At 37.6% G+C, this 12,902-nt stretch overlaps 1 protein-coding gene across 3 annotated transcripts in view; it reads right to left on the reverse strand.

Annotated features, from left to right (window-relative positions):
- Positions 1-12,902, reverse strand: part of CFAP20DC (CFAP20 domain containing) — a 249,323-nt gene that overhangs the window by 87,223 nt on the left and 149,198 nt on the right. For all 3 annotated transcript variants that reach the window (XM_045832298.1, XM_045832297.1, XM_045832299.1), the window contains 3 exons: positions 3,294-3,430; positions 2,381-2,543; positions 671-787 (listed from right to left, as the gene is read on the reverse strand). In XM_045832298.1, coding sequence (XP_045688254.1) covers positions 671-787; positions 2,381-2,543; positions 3,294-3,430 — 417 coding nt within the window. The remainder of the gene's footprint in view (positions 1-670; positions 788-2,380; positions 2,544-3,293; positions 3,431-12,902) is intronic.

The raw sequence follows: 12,902 nt of genomic DNA on the forward strand, positions 1-12,902 counted from the left end.
TTTTAAAAATTTATTTATTTATTTATTTAGAACCCTACATTTTTGAGAAATTATGCTAACAGATATGTACATGATACATTCTGGGCTTAATGGAGGACAGACTAATGGATGTGGTACAAATCTACACATACATGCCTCAAGTCCATTACTAAAGGAACAACTATAATAGCCACCTACATTTGTCTAATGCTTTCATGGTTTTAAAGAGTCAAAGTTTTAACCTACAATATATTGGATGGCCAGGAATTTAAACAGGAGACAGTAAATACAAAAACAATCTGTAAAGAGCTCAATGTAAAAAGAAGAGACATAAATGAAACATGAAAAATTACAGGTTAAGTTCAATTTTAGTAAAGTCTACAGGCAGAAACTTCCTCTATCAAATATGGGCTATTTTTAAAAAATAGTAATTTAAACTTATTCAGCCTTTGAGAATAAAAGTAGAAAGTCCTTTATTTCTGTGGTACTGTCTATTTAATCCAGAAAATCTCTGTTAGGACCCTAGAGCAACTCTTTTGCAGGAAATTTGATTTTCATAATCCCTGTAGAACAGACATTTATATTTTAAATGAATCAGTTCATAATCCTTTGAAATTTACAACCTGCGGAGACAGATTTCATTGCTCTGAATAATAAACAGATATAAGATAGTATTGAATTAGTGCCATACCGCTGGGTGTCTCTGTCCTTTCTCTGCTGGTGCTTTTTAACCTTAATCTTCTCCTGTTATTATTCTTATCTGCTGATGGTTCTTGAGGAGGATGTGGATGAATAATATGCAGATTGGCTGGTACATTTTTGGATGAAAGAACAAAAAGCCAGAACAGAAAGTACTATATGGTTTGAAGTGACTCAGTAAATATAATTATAGCTATAATGAGAATGTTCATGTATCATTTTGACATTTGTAAAGCTGTATCAAAAACTTATTCCTTCACAGGAAATAGATGTTTATTCCCATTCTAATGTTAGGATTTTATCAGGCTTTCAAAATTACTAATACATTTTATACATGAAATATAACTTATAGAAAGCTATAAGTAATTTAATTAATGTTAATCATACAACAGGCTATATTAAAAATATAAAAAAATGAAACTGACAAGCCAATACTGAAAAATTATTGCTTCCTTTAAAAGAGGAAGCATAGTTAAGTATGATGCAGTAAGAACTTAGAGGGTAGTTTCCAAAAGAACACTGGAACACTAGGAAACCTAAAGAATTCTTAAGTATAATTTAATTCTGTAATAGCAATAATAATAATAATATTCATGACAGCATTTAATATTTACTGAATGCTTAATTTCTTGGCACAATATGATATGCTTGACTGATTTTTTTCTCATTGAAACCTCACAAAGACTCTTTCAAGCAGCTGTTATTCATCACTACTACTAGCACCAGTAATAGATGTACAGCCTCATGTGACAGATGAGGAAACAGGCTTACAGGGCTTAAGAAACTTGATCAAGGTCTCACAGATAGCGGTTGGGCTGGGATTGAATACCCATGTTATTTATTTCCTTACTCAGGTTTATACTCCATGGGAGATATAGTTTGTAATAGTGCTCATTAATTTCTAAGTCAAATAAAGTGAACCCAAATGCCTCTGTTTCAACTCTCACAAAAGTCAGACTGGTAAGAGTGAAAAAACTGATAGGAAGTGGGTTCTGATCTCAATTCTTTCCAAAAATTACAGGTTGCAAATCACTTTACCTCTCTGTTAACCTTGAATTCTCAATCTATAAAATTAGACAAAGTCTTTCTTCACCAACAGGGTTGTTTCAGTATTAATTAGAGAAGATAAAGAATATTTTACAAATGGAAAGGATTAATTAAAAGATAAAATTACATTTAAAAAATCTTTTTTTAAAAGATTTTATTTATTTATTTTTAGAGAGGGAAGGGAGGGAGATAGAGAGAGAGAGAGAAACATCAATGTGCGGTTGCTGGGGGTCATGGCCTGCAACCCAGGCATGCACCCTGACTGGGAATCAAACCTGCGACACTTTGGTTCGCAGCCCTTGCTCAATCCACTGAGCTATGCCAGTCAGGGCTAAAAAAATCTTAAAATGCACATGAAGTTCCCAAAATATAGTGATAAAAAGATGTTATATTATTTCTGTACTAGTCTTCATAAAGTAAAAACACAGGATACTATAGGAATTTGAAATAATATAATAAATAGAACAACAGATTCCAGAAGATTATAATAAATATATAAGAATCCTAAACATATTTCAATATCTATGATACTTTCACTTTTAAGTGGTATTTGGACTTAGGGTCTTGTCACGAGTATAACTTCAGATTTATCTCAACAAGGACATTTCTCACTGTTTTCAGTGGCTATCAGTCTTTACACATGATTCATTCTTACCATTAATAGGTACAGTCTGCTTTACTTGGCGAATATTTTCTTTATCTCCTTGCTCCTCGGACTCAGATATCAGCAAGGGTGACATTTCCACACTACAAACATACTTCTCTACTGTGGACCCTTGGCACGGTCGGTTATTTTTGGACCTAACAGCTCTTGTTGTCTATAAAGGCAAGAAATTAATCTTCATGTTTTAAAATACAGGAACTGCATTTATTTTCTGTAGGCTCTACACAGAAGAAATAATATTTAGATAAATAAAGAGTGAGGAAAAAGGAGAAAATGAGGTTAAAAAGTTGGTGGAAAATTAGAAAGGAGAAAAATAATGTTAGATAGAACAGAAGACAAGTCTCCCAGACATGTAAGTCAAAATGTACTTATTTGCTGCACTTCATCTTTTAGTAGAACTGAAAAGTAGTAGTAGTAGTAGTAGTTCTAGTAGTTCTAGTAGTAGTAGTTCTAGTAGTAGTAGTAGTTCTTTTAGTAGAACTGAAAATCACTGTGTACATCAGAAATTAAGAGGAAATTAAAAATAAAAAGATAACAATTGAGGAGTTGTTAATTAAGGGGAAATTAAAAATAAAAAGATAACATTTGAGAAGCTGTTCGTTGTAAGGTGTCTGATGATGATCCAACTCCTTCTTGAAGGAAACCACAAAATGTGTTCCCATACATTTAAGTTTTGTGACCATATTTAATAAAAAAGAATACTCAAAAATGTTAATTATGTTGACATGACAAAAAGGAAACAGTTTTGAGGTCTTTGAAAGTCCAGAATTTCTGATCAAAATGTATTCAAGCCTTCTGCTTTTGGCACGTAGTCTCACTACCACCCCTCAACCCCGCATTGGAAAAAACCCTTCCCTTCCCATGTCACTCATGTGTAGATAAGCTCTTCAAACCTTTTTCCTACCTCAGTGGATATCCTCATGTTATTTCTTCTGCCAGAGAGTGGAGGTGGTCCAAGAACTTTGGATCCAAAGGCAATATGACAAACATCTTGATTTTTACTGTTCCTCACACTTCCTGTTCCTCTGTTAATAAATTGATCTGTTTTGTTAAAGGAAGGTAATAATGGCTCATTAGTACGTGTAATGGTAACATCATGTTGGAATGTTTCTGAATATCCCTCCCCTCAAGCACTTAATGAAAATGCAGATACCCAGGTCCAATATCAGCTCTATCAGATCCGTAGGATTAGAATGTTGGGTGTGGGGCAGGGGTGGGTGTCTGGGCAGAAACCTATAATTTTAACAAGTTCCAGTACTATTTAACAAGGTCACTATCATTTGAGAGTTACTACCACAAATACTTTTCATCAAAGAAAAAAAAGGGAAGAAAAATGAAAAACTACTAAAAATACATCTTATTTTCTATTTAAGGAAATAATTTAAACAAAACTATTCAGCTCAGCTAAACAAATATTTGCTTGAGCACTCTTGGGCATTTCCTAGAGGTTGTCAGAGACACAAAATAGATAAGACATATTGCTTGCCTTCAGGGAGTCTTAAAGGAGGTGACAGCACAAGTAAAAGTGACTACAATATGAGGCAGACCAGTGGAAATGAAGCATAAGTGACCTCTTGAATGGACCTGGAATGACTGGTAAGATTTCAGTCAATTAGAGATGCAGGGTGCCCTAGGCTGGGGAAAGTGCCTGAATAAAGGCATGGAAGAGCAACAGGGTTGAGTATGCTTGGGGAATAATGAAATTACCAGTTTAGCTGAAAGGATTGACTAGGGTCACATTGCAAAGAGCATTAAAATGCTTAGAGCCTATTGTTAACTTGCTAGACAACAGGTTTGGGAGAGAAAGAGAGTAAATGGGCATCACCTCCAGGATAAGGCAAGTGTGCTCACCAAACCCTGCTGCTCTTTCCTTCTGGGAACGGAACTGAATGACATTTTGGCATCTTCCCTGCAGTTACTACATGGGCCATATGATGGAATGGGAGAAGTGTAAACTACTTCCTGGCCCCTAAAATCTCCTGCAAAATCCCCTGTTCTCTCTTTCTTCACTCCTGGACAAGATGCAGGAGATGTGGAGAAAGGCTTTAAGGCCCCAGAGGAGTCGCCAGATGAAAGGAGCCCAAGTCTCTGAATTTCCCTACGGAAGGCTTCCTAAGGAACTCTTGATTAGACCAGCACTGTGGGGTTCTTTGTGACTGTAGTTAGCCTCCTCATTCTGATAAAGGAGGTGAGGGTTATGTCCCTTAACTCAAAACACTGCTCACAACCTAGAAAACCTGCTGTGAGCAACCTGGGTATTATGATGTTGGCTCTGAGTGAGTCCACATTTGTTCCACAGTCCTGGACATTTAAGAGCTACTGGCCACTTTCTGTCTGAGCTATGCCTTTGAAAACATTCTTATTGTTAGCTAGATGGTCTCATTAGCCTCTGCTGTAGAGCTGCACTTTTACATGTGGTGGTATTAAAAACCACTTTTCCATACAATAGAATGAGAAAAGGCATAAAAATTTGTGAGAACATATCATACTTAGGAAGCTCCAAATACTTATATCTGAGTGGAATATGTGTGAGTACATGGGTGTTTTTAGGGCCTGTTTTTGAGTTTGTAATAGATGAAGTTAAGAGATGGGCAGAGCTAGATTGCTGAACTGATTGGAATTTTTTTTGCTGGAGAGATCTCACGTGGATGCTAAGTGGTGAGAAGGTACACTATTCCAGTTTTCTTCAAATTCCCAAAGCCCTAATTAAGTAGAAGACATTTCATTTGCCCAAATGGCAGAATCAGAACTAATGAGTAGAATTTGGGCAGTGAATTTTCTGTCACTTTGAAGGTGTTCAAGCAGAAGTGTGGAAAGCTATTCTGGATATTGCAAGGCAGATTCAGATTTCAGATGACTCCCTGTTTTCTGTCTCTAGCCTGGTACTCTCTTTTTAGCTCCACTCTTTGTATCCCCTGGCCGTCTTGAACAGGCCTTCTTTGATATCTCAAAGACACCTCAAACTGAAAACCTGGTCTAATGAATGGCACCAAAATCCATCCAGTTAGAAAAGCCAGGATCTAGGTGTCATTCTTGACACCTCTCTCCATCCTCTTCATGTCCAGTCCTTGGCTGCTTCTCTCCATCTCCTCCACCAGCAATGAATTGCAAGTGACCATCATCCCTCTCCTGAATGATTTCAAAGTCTTTCAAGTGACCTGTATCTGCTCTGGCTCCCTTGCCCCATGCCTTTTCCAAAATGCAGACAGAGTGGTCTTATTCAAACATAAATCTGATTGGGTCATTTACTTTCCCTACTTAAAACTTTTTAGTGGCTTCCCTGCTGCTCTTAGGATTAAGAAAAAAGCCCTTAAAATTACCTGCCAAAATCTGTGTGTTCTGTCCATCTTCAGTTCACACCTTACAGCCCTCATTTTCTGCCCTCACAGCAGACTGGCCTCCTTAGTTCTTCTTGCCTACCAGAGCATTTGTACATGCTGGTCCCCATGGCTAGAAGACTCTCTTTTTTCTTCTAGGCTGTATGTTTCAGCTCATGTATCACTTCCTTAGACAATCTTCCGGACCATTTTGATTGGGGGTAAATTCCCCCTAGTATAGGTACTTCCATAAACTTTCCCTCACAGAACTTGTCAGACTTGTACTTTCATATGTGTTTATGCGTTTCTCTGATAACATGTGCTTCAGTAGATATAAACTCAGCAGCCTGTTTTGTCACCCATAATTTGTGGCACCTAGCTCTGTGCCTGACACAGAGTACATAATAAATCTTTGCTGAGGAAAATGAATGGATCATTAAATGTAATGGATCAGAAGAGAAGTTGGATTAAATGGCTAAATATTTCTAACTATGATTAGGATTTCATTTTAAGAAAAATCCAGTAGGAGGTGTTATGTGTAAATCGAGAAGGAAGACTGAACAGAACTGAAAAACTGCCAGGATGTGGGGGATGAAAGAGAAGGGTCAACAATGACCAGGACATTGATATTTACATGAATGGTGTGACTCTCAAAAACAGCAGTGCTGTGGTGCCTATTCGGTTACAGGTGAAATTTTGTAGTGTTTAACAAATAGACTTGGCTATGTATGAATCTGAAATTTTTTCAGTCATTTATAAATATCCATTTGGAGTCAACAAAACACTGTTAGTCTCTCAGGATCAATAATATGAAGAAACGGCACAAAAATTCCAGGTCAATTGGAAAACTCTATCAGAATCTGATCATTTGTACCTTTTGTGACCAGTAAAACAAATCCTGGACTATTGATTTTGTTCTCAAATGTGGATTTCCCAGAAAGAAGTAGCCACTGAAGGTAGTGAAGGGCTGTATGGGATATGGCCTAGGCCTAGATGGGAATTTTCAGTACCAGAAAAAGAGCTTTTTTTCCTCTTCCAGTGATGGGAACCATGAGGCTATGGTTATAGCTTTCTGTTCGAACATCTTACAGCGGCAATTTCCTTGATGTTTTTTTCTTCTTCTTTATCTATATGCAGGTTCTCCCAGTTAATTTAAGTTCCTTTGAGTAGAGAGACCATTTTTGGGTACTGTGCATACCCCTGCTTGCTGACCCAGCATAGGATGTGGTAGACAAAGGATAAATCTCACCCAAATTGTGGACAGTATTCAAGATAAAAAGAAGATTTTGGAGAGGAAGGAGTATTGAAAAAAATCTTACTGAAAAAGGTACAAACTCAAGTGCATTTTACTCAAAAGGATTTTACTCAGGTGTAGAATAAGTTAGTCATGGGATGCAATGTGCAGCGTGGCGACTGTAGCAGTCTGCACCGTGCTGCACCTTTGAAAGTTGCTAAGACAGTAGATCTTAAAAGTCCTCATCACAAGAAAAAACTTTTTTGTAACTATGTTAACAAGGCTTACTGTAGTGATCATTTTACAATATATACAGATATTAAATCATTATGTGGCAACCTGAAATTAACATACAAGTCCAGCAAAAGAGTGCCCCCTTTTTATTACAAAAAATTTTATTACAAAATCATAAGCATGTAATTCTGTAACATACAATATCACACTCAAGCACACCATGACATTTTAGGTGAAATGTTCAAATTAAAAGTATAAATTATTACACCCATATTATTACCCTACCAACCACACTCAAGCAGGCGTTACTTCTGCTGGACCCTGTATAATAATGTTTATGTAAATTATACCAATCAAATAAAAAAAATCAATCCCAGCTACAATTCCAATAAAATAAACAGATCGACTAGTTCATAGTTATTTAAAAAATGAAAATTCCTAAGTACCTTGAATTCTTTAGAATTTCTTGTTTAGCAGTAGTTACCCAGTGAAAATAAAAGGCATACCAAAACCTGATTTAATATAATCCCCTAATCACAGAAAAGTAGGCTTTCTTTATTTTTTATAAGACTATGTGCTACAGATTTTCTTCAAAGAGTAATATACCACTATGTTTTAAATTTAAATTTATTTTTTAATGTTACAAATTTTAGTACACTTTTTTCCCCACAAAGTATACCAAGACCCCACTATTTAGTATCTCTTTAATGAACAGAGCTTTTTAAACTTAGTACAATTAACACACATTCTTAAAGCCTGTTTCACTTTAATAACTCTGTTTATAATCATATGTCATAATTGTCTCTATAAACATATATTATACTGTGTGTCTATTATGATAGGGTCCTAATTGAAAGATATAAGGAAAAGTAATTTAGACCTTTGGTTTCTAAAATAAAAAGTAGAAGGGGCAAAGCTTCTATGAGAGAAATCATAAAACACAAGTAGAAATACATGCCTTTTGAATGATAAAAGGAGCTCTTTTAAGAGCTGGCATCAATATGCATAACATAAGGTTAAAATCAAGATTAGATTAAAGTCATGCTCTAGGCATTTCATTTTCTTGAGTTTGTGCAAGCAAAATGAACTTGGTGTAGGTCAGAGATGTTACCATTAATTATTTTACTATTTTTACTGAGGGGTACATGCCTATAGATTATAAAACCTGAGGGTTTACTCTTTAATTGTCTTTTAGAAAAATAAACATTCATTTTTGTCTCAAGACACAATGTTGTAATTATCACAGTCATTTCATTTTGCAGGGCTTTCGAAGCTTAACCAAAACACATGCTGAATTTTCAACTGTAATCATTGCAGGGTCATGTTCAAGACTTACATCTATTATCTAACAATCAAATCAGAATTAAACTTCTACCAGAATCCAGACTTTGAATTAGATTAATTTTTATTTTACTATATGTGCAATGTTATAAAGAATCTGAAAATTACAAATGAAAGGCTTATTTAGTAGAGCAACATTGTTTTAGACAAGGTACTTAACCTTTCTAAACCTCACCTTCTTCAGTAATAAGATTGGGATAATAATAGTACCAAAGTCATGCATTTCTGTTAGATTATATGAAACATGCATATAATATGCTAAAAACTATCCTTAGCAGACAGTAAACACTTAGTAAATATGTTATTAATATCTTCTTTCTTTTTAAAATACATTTTATTGATTATGCTATTTCAGTTGTCCCATTCCCCCCCTTCACTCCCCTCCACTCTGCACACCCTCTCTCACTGACACCCCCCGCCACCCCCCCCCCCCCACCCCCGCCGCTTTAGTTCATGTCCATGGGTCATACATATAAGTTCCTTGGCTTCTACATTTCCTACATTATTCTTGCTCTCCCCCTTTCTATTTTCTACCTACCATCTATGCTACTTATTCTCTGTACCTCTTCCCTTTCTCTCCACCCCCACACTCCTGCTGATAACCCTCAATGTGATCTCCATTTCTGTGGTTTTATTCCTGTTGTAGTTGTTGGCTTAGTTTGCTTCTGTTTTTGTTTTAGGTGTGGTTGCTAATAATTGTGAGCTTGCTGTCATTTTACTGATCATATATTTATCTTCTTTTTCTTAGATAAGCCCCTTTAACATTTCATATAATAAGGGCTTGGTGATGATGAACTCCTTGAACTTGACCTTATCTGGGAAGCACTATATCTGCCTTTCCATTCTAAATGAAAGCTTTGCTGGATAGAGCAATCTTGGATACAGGTTCTTGCCTTTCATGACTTGGAATACTTCTTTCCAGTCCCTTCTTGCCTGCAAGGTCTCTTTTGAGAAATCAGCTGACAGTCTTATGGGCACTTCTTTGTAGGTAACTGTCTCCTTTTCTCTTGCTGCTTCTAGGATTCTCTCCTTCGTTTTAATCTTGGGTAATGTAATTATGATGTGCCTTGGTGTGTTCCTCCTTGGGTCCAACTTCTTTGGGACTCTCTGAGCTTCCTGGACTTTCTGGAGGTCTATTTCCTTTGCCAGATTGGGGAAATTCTCCTTTATTATTTGTTCAAATAACTTTTCCACCTATTGCTCTTCCTCTTCTCCTTCTGGTACCCCTATAATTCAGATGATGGAATGTTCAGAGATGTCCTGGAAGTTCCTAAGTCTTTCCTCATTTTTCTGAATTCTTATTCCTTCATTCTTTTCTGGTTGGATATTTCTTTCTTCCTTCTGGTCTACACCTTTGATTTGACTCCCAGTTTCCTTCCCATTACTATTAGTTCCCTGTATGTTTTCCTTTACTTCACTTAGTGTAGCCTTCACTTTTTCATCTAATTTGTGACCAAATTCAACCAATTCTGTGAGCATCCAGATTACCAGTGTTTTGAACCATGCATTTGATGAGTTGGCTATCTCTTCATCACTTAGTTGTGTTTTTTCTGGAACTTTGATCTGTTGTTTTGTTTGGGCCATTTTTTTTGTCTTGACATGCCTGTTACATATGAGGGGCAGAGCCTTAGGTGTTCTTCCAGGTGGGGTAACCCATGTTACTGTGTTGCGATGCTGTACATGGGGAAGGGGTCCGAGAGAGAACAATGGGGCTTGCTCAGCTCTCTGCTGGATTTCAGTCATTTCCTCCACTTCCCACAATCAAATTGGGCCTTTCTGGTGCTGATTCCCAGGTGGGTGGGCTTGTGTTCTAGGACCCTGTGGGTCTCTCCAGTGAACTCTCCAGTGAGGCTGGGAGTTTCTCCTGCTGCCTCAACCCCCATTAGGTATTTTCAGTCAGTGGTTTGAGGCTTTGTTTCCCAGCGCTGGGGCCCTGAGTTGCGGAGTCCATCCCACTCTCCAGTTGTTTCTCCCAGTTTATCTGTGGGACTTCCCAGTCTGCAATCTGCTGCCTCTCTGAGTCCACTAGCCATTACCTTGCCACAAGTCCTCTCTGCCTGGCTGCCTATTTCCACCCCTCCTATTGGTCTAGATGAATGTTTCTTCTTTAACTCCTTGGTTGTTGGGCTTCCATACAGTTGAGTTTTCTGTCAGTTCTGGTTGTTTTTTATTTTTAAATTTGTTGTTGTACTTGTTTTGGTTGTGCCAAAGGAGGCACAGTGTATCTATCTATGGCTCCATATCTTCTTTCTTGAATAGCATTTAATAATTGGCAAAGTTCACTCATAATTATTCGTTCTTTCAGTAGTGACTGGGCACCCAGCCTGAGCAGCCACTGCCCTAGGCACTGAGTAAGACAGGGAGTAAGGTGGACACATCGCCTTTTTCAAGGAGCTCCCAGTCTCATGGGGGAGACAGATATTAAAGCAAGCAATTCATAAATAACTGCATAATTACAACTGTCATAAGAACTATGAAGGAAAAGTTCAAAGCATTTTAAGTATATGTAACAGAGTGTTGGTGTGTTGTCCTTGGGGTCAGGGAGATGACAGTCAACTTGAGATTTAAAGGATGATAGATGTGATAATGCATACATGATCTCTGTGCAACTTCCAATCCCTTTGTGGGATATTATCTCATCTCTACAGCTGAACACACTGGGACTCACAATGTTTATATACTGTCCACACAGGGCAGGGGCTCAGAACCCATGTCCCAAGGCCTTTTTGTGTCTTCTTTTTCCTACACATGATGCTGCCATTGGTGGCCCAGGAGGGCAACACAAGGGATTCTTCTTATAACCACTATTTATTTTCTGGGCATTTTGGTGAAAAACTTTTATTTAGCTACCTGAAAAATGCTTTATTAATGATTATATAGATTAAGATTAGAACTTCATAAGTGTGATAATTAATGTATATGATGAAGACTGATGGGGTTTAAACTGGGAGGAACAACTGGGGAGTGAGACAAACCACACAACACAAGGTTCCAATACAGGGAAATAAAGCCTCAGTCCTCTGATTGAGAAAATCTGTGAAGGTTGAGGTGGCAGTGGGAGAAACTCCCAGCTTCACAGGAGAGTTCACTGGAGGGATCCATGGGGTCCCAGAATATACACAAACTGACCCACCTGGGAATCAGCACCAGAAGGGCCCAATTTGCTTGTGGGTAGTGGGGGAAGTGACTGAACACTGCCAGAGAGCAGAACAAGTGGCACTGTTCCCTCTTGGACCCCTCCCCCAGAAACAGTATCACAAGGCAGCAACGTGGGTTGCCCACCCTGGTGAATACCTAAGGCTCTGTCCCTTATTAGGTAACAGGCATGCCGAGACAAAAAAAATGGCCCAAACAAAACAACAGATTAAAGCTCCAGAAAAAACACAACTAAGAAATGAAGAGATAGCCAACCTATCAGATGCACAGTTCAAAACACTGGTAATCAGGATGCTCATAGAATTGGTTGAATATGGTTGCAAAATGGAGGAAAAAGTGAAGGCTATAGAAAGTAAAATAAAGGAAAATGTACAGGGAGTTAAAAGTGATGGGAAGGAAACCGGGACTCAAATGAATGGTTTGGACCAGAAGGAAGAAATGAACATTCAACCAGATCAGAATGAAAAAAGAAGAATTCAAAAAAATGAGGAAAGACTTAGGAACCTCCAGAACATCTTTAAACATTCCAACATCCAAATCATAGGGGTGCCAGAAGGAAAGGAAGAGCAAGAAATTGAAAACTTATTTGAAAAAATAACGAAGAACTTCCCAGACCTGGCAAAGGAAATAGACTTTCAGGGAGTTCAGGAAGCTCAGAGAGTCCCAAAGAAGTTGGACCCAAGGAAGCACACACCAAGGCATATCATAATTACATTATCCAAGATTAAAGATAAGGAGAGAATCTAAAAAGCAGCAAGAAAAAAGGAGAGAGTTATCTCCAAAGAAGTTCCCATAAGACTATCAGCGGAATTCTCAAAAGAAACCTTGCAGGCAGAAGGGGCTGGAAAGAAGTATTCCAAGTCATGAAAGGCAAGAACCTACATCCAAGATTGCTCTATCCAGTAAAGCTATCATTTAGAATGGAAGGGCAGATACAGTGCTTCCCAGATAAGGTCAAGTTCAAGGAGTTCATCATCACTAAGCCCTTATTAAATGAAATGTTAAAGGGATTTACCTAAGAAAAACAAGATAAAAATATGAACAGTAAAATAACAACAAATTCACAACTATCAACAACTGAATCTAAAAAAAAACAAAAACAAACTAAGCAAACAATTAGAACAGGAACAGAATCACAGAAATGGAGATCACACGGAGGGTTAGCAGTGGGGGATGGGGGGAGAATGGGGGAAAAGGTACAGGGAATAAGATGCACAAATTGTAAGTAGAA

The sequence above is a fragment of the Phyllostomus hastatus genome, unplaced genomic scaffold (assembly GCF_019186645.2).
Source record: "Phyllostomus hastatus isolate PE091 unplaced genomic scaffold, TTU_PhHast_1.1 phas_contig_16, whole genome shotgun sequence".
Classification (NCBI taxonomy): domain Eukaryota; kingdom Metazoa; phylum Chordata; class Mammalia; order Chiroptera; family Phyllostomidae; genus Phyllostomus; species Phyllostomus hastatus.